The sequence below is a fragment of the Sinocyclocheilus rhinocerous genome, unplaced genomic scaffold (assembly GCF_001515625.1).
Source record: "Sinocyclocheilus rhinocerous isolate Xijiao unplaced genomic scaffold, SAMN03320098_v1.1 scaffold481, whole genome shotgun sequence".
Lineage (NCBI taxonomy): Eukaryota > Metazoa > Chordata > Actinopteri > Cypriniformes > Cyprinidae > Sinocyclocheilus > Sinocyclocheilus rhinocerous.
Window position 1 is genome coordinate 58,332 of NW_015657695.1, and position 14,680 is coordinate 73,011.

General features: G+C 38.3%; 3 protein-coding genes across 6 annotated transcripts in view; 1 reads left to right on the forward strand and 2 right to left on the reverse strand.

Moving 5' to 3' along the window:
- LOC107721529 (uncharacterized protein C17orf53 homolog) lies at positions 1 to 8,083 on the reverse strand. 2 transcript variants are annotated; one of them, XM_016529603.1, is made up of 10 exons: positions 7,872 to 8,083; positions 7,722 to 7,775; positions 6,561 to 7,490; positions 6,245 to 6,328; positions 5,180 to 5,317; positions 4,602 to 4,710; positions 2,901 to 2,986; positions 2,536 to 2,655; positions 2,087 to 2,294; positions 1 to 269 (listed from the first exon to the last, which is right to left on the reverse strand). In XM_016529603.1, the coding sequence occupies exons 1-10, from the start codon at positions 7,881 to 7,883 to the stop codon at positions 211 to 213; spliced, it is 1,800 nt and encodes a 599-aa protein (XP_016385089.1). In that variant the 5' UTR covers positions 7,884 to 8,083; the 3' UTR covers positions 1 to 210. The 2 variants fall into 2 exon arrangements, with proteins under 2 accessions (XP_016385089.1, XP_016385088.1); XM_016529602.1 differs by having other exon boundaries at positions 5,180 to 5,320.
- Positions 8,084 to 9,211: 1,128 nt separating this feature from the next.
- On the reverse strand, positions 9,212 to 11,370 carry LOC107721473 (40S ribosomal protein S11). The gene is made up of 5 exons (XM_016529480.1): positions 11,273 to 11,370; positions 10,354 to 10,488; positions 10,089 to 10,164; positions 9,723 to 9,852; positions 9,212 to 9,409 (listed from the first exon to the last, which is right to left on the reverse strand). The coding sequence occupies exons 1-5, from the start codon at positions 11,285 to 11,287 to the stop codon at positions 9,286 to 9,288; spliced, it is 480 nt and encodes a 159-aa protein (XP_016384966.1). The 5' UTR covers positions 11,288 to 11,370; the 3' UTR covers positions 9,212 to 9,285.
- Positions 11,371 to 13,028: 1,658 nt separating this feature from the next.
- baxa (BCL2 associated X, apoptosis regulator a) overlaps positions 13,029 to 14,680 on the forward strand; it is a 7,725-nt gene continuing 6,073 nt past the window's right edge. The window contains exons 1-2 of one of the 3 annotated variants that reach the window (XM_016529496.1): positions 13,070 to 13,125; positions 13,633 to 13,745. In XM_016529496.1, coding sequence (XP_016384982.1) covers positions 13,724 to 13,745 — 22 coding nt within the window. In that variant the 5' untranslated portion in view covers positions 13,070 to 13,125; positions 13,633 to 13,723. Of the gene's footprint in view, positions 13,126 to 13,632; positions 13,746 to 14,680 lie in introns of all 3 variants that reach the window. The other 2 variants (XM_016529497.1, XM_016529495.1) reach the window with 2 other exon arrangements.

Below are 14,680 nucleotides of genomic sequence, written 5' to 3' on the forward strand. Positions count from 1 at the left end.
CATCATTTAAGGGTCTCATCAGGTATTTATTCTTTCAATCTCTGCATGAGACAAGTGATTCATGTACATATTTACAAAGGTTTACACAAAAACTAAACAAAAGTAGTCTGGGTAGCAGATGTTGCTTGTTCATTAGTGTGTATGGTGATAATATGTATTAATATGAGACAGGCTCTACAACTATACTTTGTATTTAAAGTGACCTTGTGATTAATGTAATCCGTCATATGCATCCACAGGTAACTCCCCGAGCAGCTCATCAAGGTCATCTTAAAAGAAACATTCACAAACACAGGTTAATACTTAAATGCACACACTCTCTTCACAATTAAAAAAAACACCAAAGCATCTGAAAATTAAAAAGCTAAATTTTTCTTTCCCATTTAAACAGATTAACTTGGCACAGCATACCACCCACTGTTTGGAACACAAATGATTATTTGTTGAAATTTAATAGAGTCTAGTGAATTGTCTGATAAAAGCCATTAGGATAATTGGATTATTCTTATCTGAAAATCTCAAATAAAGTGCAAGCGATGTAAAAAAAAAAATCATGAATGAAAAAGAATCGAGCTTAGGGGCGTGCGATAAGCAAACATTTGTCACAAATCATGATACGCTCAAAATGTTGGCTGATTTATAAAACACATCAGCTCATTCTAGGCCTGACAGAGCCTAAGGTTATAGATACTACAGTAAACCCATGGTCAGGTTTTGTAAGGATACTGATGTAGATTTAAAAGCTTTCTTATTATTACCGCTTTGTGTGACCCCTCTTGTTTTCTTCCTCAGTGCGGTTTAGTACATCAAAGCAGTTAAATATGGTTTAAATTAGCTTAAGTATCGAGTCATTTAGGGGTCAGAAAAGAGTTTGTAACAACATTTTGTGCCAAATTCAAATGGGTCTGGGCAAATGGGCAAAAGTATCCATTTAGCCTTGCCTAGATCCATTTCAACAAAGGTTTTTCTAACTTCATACCTGATGCTTTTAACATGCAAATGATGCAGTTCATGAAACTATAAAACAGTTAGTTCTGGTTCTCTATTTTAAATGGTCAAGTGGCACTTCAGGAGTACTGTCATTATGTCTATTTTTCTTCTGTTCCAGACCAGACCAGAATATATGAGTGTAGAAGTTGTCCCAAAAACACGATTAGGCAACTATGGTCTCAAGTTCCATCGAAATCATAGTTCCAATGAACATTTGCAAACAGCATTGCACATTTGTGTTTGAAACTCTCTCTCTCTCTCACCTGTGGTCAAATAGAAGCATAGCAAACAAACTATAATAATCGGACATTCTCAAATTGATTCTCAAATACTCCACCACCTGTAAGTGATGTCCAATATTGTTAAACCAACATGGCTCAAATGATGTTGAAACATCCATGTGACTAACTAGTTATTTTCGCCAATTATGCATCATACTATGATGGTTAGGTAGCAAATCATGTTGCTGTATGGGAAACAAACCCCAGAGCAGGTTTTGCTTGGCAGTGGGAATGGAATATATGAAGCAACGAGTATTTACAGAACACTTAGGGTGTTTACACTTGGCAGGTTTGGTTCAATTAAAACTAACTCTGGTGTGGTTAGTTTAAATAAGTGTGAATGCTGCCATTCAAACTTTGGTGCGCACTAAACAATCGGACAGAGACCAATCTTTTCAGGGGTCTCGGTCCACTTCCAAATCAACACTGGTGCAGGTTGAACAATACGGGCTATGAACAGAAAAGGAACTAGAGATATCAAAATGAACCAAAATAATGATGTGATGTTAGGGAGTTCCTGCTGCCAGTTTGCTAAATACGTCATAAACACTGTCCAATCAGTTTGTGATCATATCTATTTGCATCTTTAGGTTTGTTGTGAGAAACAACAGAGAGAACGCTAAGCGAACCAGGACTAACAGTAATATTTTCTTTTTTGGGCCGGACCAAAAGAACCAAACATACACCCTTAGAGCAAGAAAAAGAAATCTGTCACTCCACTCACATTAGCTTTTGGCCAGTGCATCGCTTTGAGACTAAAACAGCACAATTGCTTGTGTGATATTGCTTAATTGATGATACTCCAACATACACACCTGTGTCCCATGCTGTGTCTCCTGTTGGTCCGGACACTGTAGGTGCTTGACAGAGCTCATTAGAGACAGCTGCAGCGTCTAAACCATCAGGAGGCCGAATTTCACTGAGGAACACATTTTCACTGTCGTCTTCGTCATCAAAGTGGAGCTCCATCAGCGACACCGGGCCCCCTGCAGGCCTTGTGGATTCACTATGCAATGTAAGCTCCTGCATGTGCATGCAACAACCAGGGTGAAATGAACACAAAACAAAAAACAAAGACAACACCACCAATTATTTAAGGGATATTTTGGAAAGAAAGCATCTCCTGAGGACAGGTAATTCACAGACAAACAAGCAAAATGCTGGAGGCCACCATATCAGGCTCATTAAACACCTGAAGAAAGGCTTTAGAAAATAAAAACTACAGAAAAGTAAAAAATAAACTGGAGAACAAAAGGTGACTTACCAGTGGAGAGTGGGATGGCTGGGAGTTGTGGAAGACCCCATCAGGTGGGTATATCCTGAGAAGGTTATTGGGTGTGACGTTTAGGTAGTGATTTCGGTGTGATGGTGAAAACACACCCACCTTTAAAAGTAATGAGAATTATGTGGACTTCTTGCCTCATTATTCAATAGAAACAAAGTAGAGGACTGGGAATCATAGAGAAGAGTGAAGGATCTGGATCTGTAAATATATTTAAGGACGATCTTGTTATGCCCACATAAGCACCACAGCTCTGCATGAGCTATCTGTTAAGCCATGGCTCGGAGTAATCTAAAGTGTATATTATTTCCTGTGATAGTCTATAATGAGGTCTGAAATATAGTTACTTGTTTGAGTAGTAACACAGCTCCTGTCTTGAGCTCTCCCAGTCTTTCCTCTACCAGGCGACGATGAACCGTGCCCTGCATCTCACCTTCACAAGGCAAAAGAAAAAACAGAAAAAGAGAAGTCAAAAAAGACTTCTGAAAATAAGAGTGCAATCAGACCAAGAACACCAGCTCAGTCAGTGACCTCCTGATTTCACAGTCACTGTGATTGTGTGTGTGTGTGTGTGTGTGTGTGTGTGTACCTGTTTTTCTATTCTGGTGGGGACTTAAACCTGAATACACACAGACTCATGTCACGGTGGGGACCTAAATTGAGGTCCCCACGGGTAAACAAGCTAATAAATCACACAAAATTAAGTTTTTTGAAAATCTAAATATGCACAAAATTTCCTGTAAGGGGTAGGTTTAGGTGTAGGGCAATAGAATATACGGGAGAAACATATTTTCTAAATACTTAAGCAATACTTAAATTTTTCAGTTTAACGCATTAAAAATATTTAACGCAATTAATCCCACCTAACATTTACGTTTTTTAATATACTTAAATATATGAGATTAATTTCAGAAAAAAATGTGCGATTAATTAGTTAATTGTTTTTAATCGATTGACAACACTAAAATATATACGCTGCCGTTCAAAAGTTTGGGATCAGTGAGATTTTTCATGTTTTTTTTTTATGGAGTCTCGTGCTCATCAAGGCTGTATTTATTTGATCAAAAATACAGAAAAAAAACCTGTAATATTGTGATATATTATTTCAATTTCTAATATTGGTTTTCTGTTTTAATACACTTTAAAATATAATTTGTTTCTGTGATCAAAGCTGTATTTTCAGCATCATTACTCCAGTCTTCAGTGTCACATGATCCTTCAGAAATCATTCTGATATGCTGATTTATTATCAGTGCAGGAAACAGCAGTGCTTTTTTATTTTTTTTTACATACTGGTAAAAAATGTATAGCCTGAATGCACTGTAAGTCGCTTTGGATAAAAGCGTCTGCTAAATGCATAAATTATTAATTAAATTAAATTATTATTATTACTTTTTTCTGTGCATAGATACATCTGTATAATACTTTCAAAAAATGAACAAAAATTTGACTGATTCCAAAATTTTGAACGGTAGTGTATATTGTAACACAAGATTTCCATTTTGAATAAATGCTGTTTTTTTTTTTTATACATTCATAAAATAATCCTGAAAAAAGTATCACAGGTTCCTATAAACATGAAGCAGCACAACTGTTTCCAACATTGATAAATCAGCATATTAGAATGATTTCTGAAGGATCATGTGACACTGAAGACTGGAGCAATGATGCTGAAAATTCAGCTTTACCATCACAGGAATAAATTACATTTTAAAGTATATTAAAATAGAAACTGTTATTTTAAATTGCAATAATATTTCACAAAATAACATGTTTTTTTGATCAAATAAATAAAGCCTTGATGAGCAGAAGAAATTTCTATAAAACATTAAGAATCTTACTGATCCCAAACTTTTGAACGGTAGTATATATTACTACAGTTATTACAGCGTAAAGTGCTAAATAAACGGTTTAAAAAGCACCTCAGCCTCATGAAGTTGGATGAGAAAAAGAGTCTGCAAAATGGTGGTGACTTTGAAGCAGCTAAAATATAGTTTTCATTTTGTTTAGTCACTGCCTGGTGGTGTATATCCCCTAATTATTAGTACCTGTGGGATCTCTGAAGACGGCCTTCGCATCTGCATGTGTGTGTGTGATACTCTTCAAGACGACAGCCATATTAGGGACCTTATTCTTAGCTAGCTGCCTGAGAGCAGCCTGGAGTGAGAAAGCGATAAGTCACAAATAAGCACCAAAGAAAAACAAGAGAATAAGAGAAAAGAAAAAGCATAAGTTGCAGCACAGCCTCAAGGCCATTGGTAATGAATCAAGTGAAAAGCTAATCAGCATTTGTCAGCCTAATGAATATTGAACACACGTGTACCATTAGCAGAGGATCGTTATGACACACTGGGCAAAACACATTAAAATTACATTAATAATCACTTTAAGGTGACTGATGACAACAGTGATTATGTTTGTGTTAATCATTTGAAGAGCCGAGATTCCTCATTTGTCCTGATTATAGCCATGGACTTCCACTTTAGGCGTAAATAAAAGAAATACAAATATTTATTGTACAAATCTGGATAAAAATGAAGAAATCTGCAGACTAACAAAGTTCTATCCTTAATATTTTTAGCACAAACAATCAAATAAGCTCATTTGAGATTTCGGAGTAGCTCACCTTGCGGAGTACCATAACAACACTGTAAGAGTGCAGAAAGCAAGAAGGGTTCTTCTCGTCCAATCCCATCTCAGTCTTCATCACTGCCCATGGACCCCTGCTGAACTCCTCTTCCTCACTCACCTGAGAGCTGGAAACCTGCTGTGAGAAATGGACACCATGTCTGATGAGTGCAAGTTTTTGAGTATGTGTGAGAGAAAGTGGACCTGTGAGCGATTCCACACAACTGCAAAAAGTGTAAAAAAAAAAAAGAAGAAAAGGATTCACAATATTTTGGTACCACATCATATTTTTCACATTTTGGTATCAGCCGAGATTGGATATTTAATAATCGTTGATGCACATTTTTCCCATTTTTACATTCAGATTGTGCGTGACATCATTTAACACTAACCAATTTAATAACACTACTAAATATAATACTTAGAAAATATTTAAATAAATATCCATTTTATAATGGTGTGATGCATAAAAAGTCACCTGTAGCATTTAAAAATGACTGACTTTTTTTTTTTTTTTTTTAAATCAGCCACAATTGGTGCAAACATTAATACTTTACTTTTAAGTAATGTTCGTTAATATAAATTTGGTTCTCCTTACATTGGGAATGCATTTTATTTCAGTACTATTTATATACTATTTTTATTTACATATTGAAATAGCTTTTAGATTTTTATACATGGTTTTCACTTTAATTTTAATTTAGGTTTTAGTAATTCTGTTATATGCTTTTATCATTTTTATTTATTTTTAGCTTCAATTTATTTTTATTTCACTTGTACAGTAGTTATAGTAATATAAAGGTAGTGTAGGCGATTTCGGAAAAGCTAGTGATAGCAAGCTATCCTTGAACGCAAGATCCCCACCCTCCCTTCAAATCACTCTGCAAAGCCACGCCTCCCCTAAAACTCCAGAGAGCTCCAGAGTTATTTAATCTAGTTTGCAAGACAACATTTCTAATTTTTATTTACGTTTCTTAAGCCTTTTTAATCTAATATTTATATATTATTTTAGTTTTTTTTTTTTTTACAAAAAATGATTTTTAGATTAGCACAATTTACATACATCACTTCTTAGCCGAGCAACAGCTCCATGTGCAGGCGTCTGAGGAACTGCCACAACAATGTCATCAAGACTCTGTCCACTTGCCTACAAGACAACAAACAGAAATTAAACCATGCAAGTGAAAATAAATCAGAAATACTATTAGTCAAGTCATTTGAAAGCAGTGGAAACTTCCAGATTGCAGGGTACAGAACAATAATAAACATCAACAACAGGTTATAAAGAGAAACAGCCTTGCAGTACATTAAATAACAGTTCTGAGCTGTACATATTGGGTGACATTAACAATAATAAGCTAAAATAGCGCTTGGATGACCTGCAGTGGTAGTGCTCCTGCCGGGCCAGGAAAACGACGTGCTTTGGCTGGCATCATGCGGCTCTGTGGTCTCTGAGGTGTCTTATTGGCTGCAGACACCAGCTGGACCAGGTGATTGGTCAGGACAGGCGTGTTGAGAGCACGAGGCGTAAATGTGGAAGAGGACTCAGTAGTAGAAGGCACAGAGTGGAAAAGAGACCCTCGGGGCTGCAGGGGAGTCCTCGGTGTCGAAGCGCCCCTCTGGCACTGAGGCGACACTAATGGAGGCCTGGGAGTCACAGCTCTGGGGAATCGCGAGGCTGGTGTAGCGGGACCATGCATGTGATTTGCATTCCGCAAAGGGGTAGATGGATGCATGGGGCCTTTGATGGTGGACACGAATGAGGTGTTGACTAAGGGCCGTGTAATTGACACTGAGGAGGTAGCGCCGAACCTCCCATGAGAGGACACTTCTGGTGCTGACGGCCTCATGCGTTTAGCAGGTGAAATGTTGTCCAGGGGTGCAGCTGGATTATTTTGTGGCTCAGAAACCATCTGAGGAATGCTATCCAGTTCCTCCAGATCCACATCCCAGTCGTCAAAGTCATCCTGAGGAGGGAGGTCTCTCTGCGGGACTCTAAGAGATGCTGGGGGTGGAGGGTTTATTGGGTTAGAGGAAGGTTGCAGGGATGACACCGGCGCTCTGAGAGAAGAAATGGAGGCAGAGATTGACTGATGGCAAGGCATGGAGAGATCTGGTAGGGCATTGATAGTGCCACATGCTGGGGTACGAAGAGTCAGAACAGAACCAGATTCAGACGTATTTTTCCCAGGGCCTGATGACGAGCTAACAGAGCTCTGCTGTACATGCAAGGATTCAGATGAGGGTGCTACAGAAGGAGCTGTAGATGCATGCTCTGATGGACACGTCCAATCAGCTTCAAGCAAATCCTACAGATGAAAAATGATGGATGACAAGATAACCAAGCAAAGGTGTGCGTGTGTTGTCATATGTAAATAAAACGTCTAAAAGGCAGAACACACCGAAATATAAGTTATAGTCTGACATATTATTTCTAAGCACATTATAAAGTGTACAGTTAACGTGCAAGTGGCATTACTCAACTATACTAACAGGCTTTAAAATGCATTTTAAAACTAAAAGTAAGCTACATTCCAAACCTCATCATCAAACTCCTCTCCAACGGTGAACAAGCCCTTCCATTTATTACAAGCCTGTATCAACAAACAATAAATATCATCATCATTAATAATAATCAGTTTACATAGTTGTTAGTTAACAAATTAGCTAGCTGTTTGTATATAGCTTACCTTGGCTGTCATGTCTGTTCAGTAAATAAGAGCAGATATATAACGCGACAAGCATCGACTGTTAATGTAAGCAACTATCAGTTGAAAGTTTCGTTCTCGTTTGATATGCAGACATTGAAAAACACCGAACATAAATCGCATAAACTCCGATTTTTACACCTTCGCGCCGCCACGTTCAACGCGCACGGCGTGCGTGACGTATGCAGGTGACGTGTTGCGTTGCCGCGCTCAGCACTAGTGAGTGACGCAGCGTCATCTGCTGGATGTGTTCGAGTTTGGGGTAATAGTACAGTGGTGTGCCGAGAGGAAAACTAGTCTCAATTTAGCCGAGATTATTGGCAAAGGCGAATAAGATATTACTTTAATTTACACTTTTTGATAATAGCACCTAATACTAAATGGTTAACGGCTAAATGGTGCTGAATATTGGGATCATAACACCTAGTCCTATTAAACAAACTAAGCAAATAGCATCTATTTTCTACCTCACTGAGTTCAAATTGTATCTGCCTTTTATTACAGCAACTGCTGCCGCTAAAGCTTAATGGATTTTACCACGTACAATCAGATGTAGAGCACTCATAAAATGTGAGGATATGCATAGATATTTCTAAATGTGTAAGCCAGTCTCTCAATAGTGACAAGTATAAAATAAAAACTATAAATTATTTGGCTAGCAAAGTTAAATTATTCATGAACATTAAATTAATTAAACACCAGTCTACAAAACTACAGAAACGACAAAGCTGAGCTTATAACCTACATAAACTTATCAGTCACACTGATACATACCAAGTTAATGTTGACTACTAGTTTCAGATAAAAGGTAAAAAATGCTTTGAGAGTTTATGAACATTAAAACAAGTGTCACAGTACTAAAAAAAAAAAAAAACTTACTAGAAATATTTTTAAAATGACAAACGTAACATTACTAAAACTTAAATTAGAATGGACTGAAAATATAAAAAAAGCCTATTCAAAATATTACTATAATAAAAGATGTACTACAATATTGATAAGTACAAGTTTATAAACCAGGGCTGTCCAAACTCGGTCCTGGAGGGCCGGTGTCCTGCAGAGTTTAGCTCCAACTTGCCTGGAAGTTTCTATGCCTAGTAAGAGCTTGATTAGCTGGTTCAGGTGTGTTTAATTAGGGTTGGAGCTAAACTCTGCAGGACACCAGCCCTCCAGGACCGAGTTTGGACAGCCCTGTTACAAACACTTGAGTATATATCTGCTGGTCATTTGAATCAGGTGTTAAAAGGGGCCATCCAAAATATGAAATGTTGAGGGATATATAAGAGCAGGATGCTTGTGCAAAGTGACTTGCAGACCAAATCAACCGTAAAAACAAACAGATTTTTTATTTTATTTTCCACAAACAATACAGAGGTGCCATATTGTTAAAACAGTTCTAGAACTTCTGGAACTGCTTCTTGGCTCCAGCTGCCTTGGTGACCTTCAGGACGTTGAACCTCACTGTCTTGCTGAGGGGTCGACATTCTCCTACTGTAACGATGTCGCCTACGGTCACGTCCCTAAACAAATGGAGAACATTATTAGTGATATTCAAGAAAAACATTCAGTAATCAAAATTTATACAAATATCTCCCAAACTAAACTACTTATAATCCCAAACACCTTGAGGGCAAAGAAACATTTTAAGCATTATCTGCTGCATCAGTGATGCCATACGGCAGTGTCGTCAGAGCCTGACAGACTTGGAAGACCATCGTGAGAAAAAACATCATTTGCAGCTCACCGCCCATTTAAAGCATGTGTTCAAATCCACAAAAAGGGTCTACAAAATTGTTCAGCCCCTAAAAGAAACCACCAATGGAGAAACTTTACCTGAAGCATGGGGAGAGGTGGACAGACATGTTCTTATGCCTCTTCTCAAAACGGTTGTACTTGCGGATGTAATGCAAGTAGTCCCGTCTGATGACGATGGTCCTCTGCATCTTCATCTTGGTCACCACACCTGGAAAAAGGTGACAACCAAATAAGTTCACATACATTGTATATCAATGGCCAGCATACAGAATCTTCGATTTCCAATAAGGACTAAGATACAGCAAAATTAGATACAGGGAAGCATCAGTAAAGCCATTAGGCATTATCCTCAAAACCCAAATGGTTCAGAAGACCATCGTGAGATAAGACATCATCTGCACCCCAGATAACACTACAATTAGCCAGCAAACTACGTAGACTTACCAGACAGAATCCGGCCTCTGATGGACACGTTTCCAGTGAAGGGGCATTTCTTATCAATGTAAGTGCCAGCAATAGCCTGTGGAATGAAGCACAAGAACTTTAGTCATTTGAACTCAACTGAGGTTGCACAATGGTAGCATAATCAACTGCATCAGCATTGCCAAAGGCAGTATCCTCAGAGCTCTCTTGGAGTCTAGGAAGACCATCGTGAGAAAAGACATCATCTGCGAAGTAAAGTTACACTTGCGTGTAAACACAAGCTCACCTCTCTGGGGGTTTTGAAGCCCAAACCAACGTTTCTGTGATAACGTGGGAGCTTCTCTTTGCCACTTCCTTCAACAGCCAGAACCCGCTTCTTGTTCTGGAAGATGGTGGGCTGCTTCTGATAAGCCCTCTCGTTCTGAAACACCACAAGCACAGAGTCAGTCATATTCCTGACAAACTAATGCATGTGCTGGAGTAACATTTATATAAAGTTACAGAACACAAGTCTGATTAAGGTTTCCATTGGACATCCTGGACTATTAGTATATCCTCACCTACACCAAACCTGAAGAACTTTCGGAGCCAAGTGTTTTCCAAATTAAAAAGCTATTTCAAAACACTTCAGGGATTTTATGCTGCATCAGTGATGCCATACGGCAGTGTCGTCAGAGCCTGACAGACTTGGAAGACCATCGTGAGAAAAAACATCATTTGCAGCTCACCGCCCATTAAGGGCACGTGTACAAATCCACAATAAGGCTCTACAAATGTTATAGAGATAACTACATAGACGGCATCTTTAGAGCTCTCTTTTTAGAGTCGGAAGACTATTCCTTCTGGATGACATCCATGTGCTATCCATTCCTTGCAGACAAATTCGGCCATTTTACCACTCAATAAGACAAAGCTATTTTATTTATATCACAACTTTAAGCAAACTAAACAGTTGCATGTTTAAATAAAATCACTTTCTGCTGGTCGGATAAGGCAAGGCCGCTCGCCTTCCCGTTCATCAACGCTTCCTACCCGTTAACCGGGGACGGAAAACACATATTCGAGTCTCCAATGTGATCCATTTCGCCATGATTGCATCCATGGTGGTTTCTTTGCCGCTTATCTACCAGAATTTGTGGCTTTGAGCTTAAGTTTAATGTGAAACCAACCGGGTTTTCACGACCACGCCGTTCAGACTCACATACCTGTATGTCCGCCATCTTCGCCAGCCGAGTCGTAAAGAGGACTACACATGCGCGAGACAGACGGAAGAGCGGTTTCCGCGGACGTGACGACACACTGTGGGTGTTTATTATGTCTATGGTTTGTCCCAGTAGCCCCGGTTTGTCAGGCCTGGGATACAGCAAAAACAGGAAGCTAACAATAAATTGAATTTTCTACCTATTACATTGTGTTTTATTAACGTCTACACCTACCCCAACCCTAAACCTACCCCTTACAATAATGCAAAAATAGTAATTATTGTTGTACAGTGTGAGAAAAATTACGGTATATTGATGTGCGCATGCCCAGTAGTTTTTGCTGTATGCCATCTAGCCTTAACCGTTATCCGTGGTTATTTGATTATTTACATTTAAACTACTTTAAAATCGCTGTAACGACACTGTGTGCGTCGTGTGGTTGGTTACCGTCTAATTTCAGTGTTGAGAAGGTATTGAATTCTGTAATCTCTCATATTTCTTTACCAGCGTTGGGAAGTAACTAGTTACATGTAATTAATCAACGTTACGTAATTTAATTACAAAATAAATTTAATTGTAATCAGTCACAGTTACTGAGATAAAATTACAGTTACTTATGAAAATGTTAACGATTACAAAGGGGGTTAACGTTACATTTGAATTTTTCACACACACCCACATACAAATTTATTTGATTTCTTTCATGAATTGTACTGACTGCTCTAAAATATGAGACACCAATGTTTCAGGAGTTTAGGACACAGAATCGGACACATGCTTATTCGATAATTGTTTTATTTCCTATTTGGGTTTATGTATATGCAGAGAGAGAATTTCAAAAACAGTATCATCATAGCTACTAAACTATTTCTTGTTATTATTTTAAATCTGTATTTAACCTCAGAATGATCTGAAAGCAAGTCTGATTTTGTGGTGGCTGTGCTTTAAAATTAAATTGATGAAGGATTTCGAAAGTGACAGTAATCAGTGTTGAATACTACTGTAAGGTTAACCCTGCCTGGTTAACATGTCTGAAAATGATTAACAGTTGAAAACATTAGAAATTTAGAAAAGCAATCAAATGTAATCACTTACATTACTTTAATAAAATAATTGAAATTATGCTTTCATTTCAGATATGGTAACTTGTAATCTGTAACCTATTACATTTCCAAAGTAACCTTCCCAACACTGTGTTTTACCATGATGTAAATAAAAACTTGTTTAGGTTCAAATTTATTATAAATATCATAACCTATGTTTGGGCATAATTTAAATTCAGTAAAAGTATGCTCTGAAAGGCTGAAAGAAATATTAAATGTAATCTTCGATGTGATTCTACACAGATAGAGTAAAGATAACCTGTAACATAATTACTTGCTGATAAGTAGCAACAGGAATAAGCAGACTACTAGTATTTGATTAGTAATAGTAATAATAATAATAACGGAACAGTTTATTGAACCTTTAGACACATTTTTTTTTAAATGTAATAAAAAGTTTGTATGTGTGTGTTTTATGTGATACTTAATGCTTTTATGACTCATATAGTGTGATATAAAGAGAATATTGAACTCATATTTGAAGAGGAAAAACACTTCAATTATATTCTGAAGCCCAAACTGAGCAAAATATGCAATTTGGTGCAGATGCTGTTCTGCTAGCTTGTAACATAATAATGAGATCTTTTTAACATGTCAAGACCGTTTCCTCTAAATCCCTATTATTATTTGAAGTGTGCTGCATCAGACTCGCGAGCGACTTCCTTCCTGTCCAAAAATTGACGTCACGCAGCGGAAGAGTTTTCACCTATTTTCATGCTAATATGGCAGCGCCGTCGGGTGGAGGCGATACGGGTAAGTGCCGCTTTCGTGTTCAAATGATGATGTTCGCCTGTTTTCCCGATTCGTAACTCAGATGTCCGACAGAGTACACAGACCGACGCTTTAACGTGTATTAGAATAGTATTTATCATGTAAACTGGGAGTTTGCTCAGTGCCGTTCACTGTCACAACACCGCTGTCTGTCTGAAAACATGTCTGTACACATACCGATCACACCGGCGCACAGACCTTGATGATTAACGATAATCACACGAACTAAACAAACAAACCAGTCTTCTTTGGCTGTATCCCAAAGTGAGCCGTCTACCCAAACAAACATAATCTTTGGCCATCACGCGCGTTCTAAATGAATTTATGAGCGTATTAGGCGCGTTCCAAACGGTCGATTTGTTCAGGACGCGCCATGATGCCCAGAAACGCGGTCTTGGTAGGCAGCACGCTATTTTTGAGACACAGCCTCTGTACGCTTGTGGTGGCTGTGCTCGCATGCCCCGATACCGCGATGTTGTTGATTTCCAGAAGAGGTGACATCATCATTTCAGTGCTGATCTGTTAGGAGGGGGGAGTAAACACTCATCACAGCTATAACTGGCCATGTACAGGTCTCGAGATGGGTTGCTGTCGATTTAAAGGTATAGTTCACAAAAAAAGGTCACCTTTGTTGCTTAATCATATGTTGTTCCAAACCGGTATCACTGTCTTTGTTATGTGGGGCACTAAAAGAGATGTTAGGCAGTGTAACTCAGTCACTATTCACTTTCATTGCATCATCTTCCATATAATGAACGTGAATGGCCACCAAAGGCTGTCAGTCTGCCTAACATCGCATACAGGTTTAAACTGACATGAAGGTGAGTGAATGATGACAGAATTGTTCATTTTTGGATAAACTTTTTATTTCAAATCCTGCTGCTGTATTAATAAAATAGGCCCTCCATTTGTATTATGGCAGGGGTGTCTGATCCTGCTCCTGGAGGGTCACTATCCTGCAGAGTTTAGCTCCGATCCCAGTTACACACACCTGAACCAGCTAATCAAGGTCTTATTAGGCATGTCGGAAACTTCCAGGCAGGTGTGTTGAGGCAAGTTGGAGCTAAACTCCGTAACTCTGCCCTCCAGGACTGAGTTTGGACACCCCTGTATTATGGGGTCAAATTTATATATATATGTGTGTGTATATATATGCGTATATATAAATATGTATGTATATATGTGTGTGTGTGTATTAAAGGGTTAGTTCACCCAAAAATGAAAATTAGCCCATGAATTAGGCTACTCACCCTCAAGGCATCCTAGGTGTATATGACTTTCTTCTTTTAGACGAATCCAGTCGGAGTTATATTAAAAAATTGTCTTTGATCTTCCAAGCTGTTTAATGGAAGTCAGCGGGTGTTGCAGTGCATCAGTCCCAAAGCAGTTAAATAAAGCGCATCCATCCATAATAAAAAAGTGCCTCACACGGCTCCGGGGGGTGAACAAAGGCCTCCTGTAGCGAATCGATGCGTTTTTGTAAGAAAATATCCATATTTAAAATGTAAAAATCAATTTAATCTAGCTTGCGCTCACT

Excerpts from the sequence above, each read along its gene's own strand:
- LOC107721529 (XM_016529602.1), bottom strand. Across the intron at positions 2,987-4,601 it reads CGTCTTCAGAGATCCCACAG|GTGAGATGCAGGGCACGGTT; the intron begins GTACTAATAATT and ends TGCCTTGTGAAG. Across the intron at positions 2,656-2,900 it reads CTGTGTTACTACTCAAACAA|GTGGGTGTGTTTTCACCATC; the intron begins GTAACTATATTT and ends TTACTTTTAAAG.
- LOC107721473 (XM_016529480.1), bottom strand. Across the intron at positions 9,853-10,088 it reads CAGAGGCCGGATTCTGTCTG|GTGTGGTGACCAAGATGAAG; the intron begins GTAAGTCTACGT and ends ACCTTTTTCCAG. Across the intron at positions 9,410-9,722 it reads CACCTCTCCCCATGCTTCAG|GGACGTGACCGTAGGCGACA; the intron begins GTAAAGTTTCTC and ends CCATTTGTTTAG.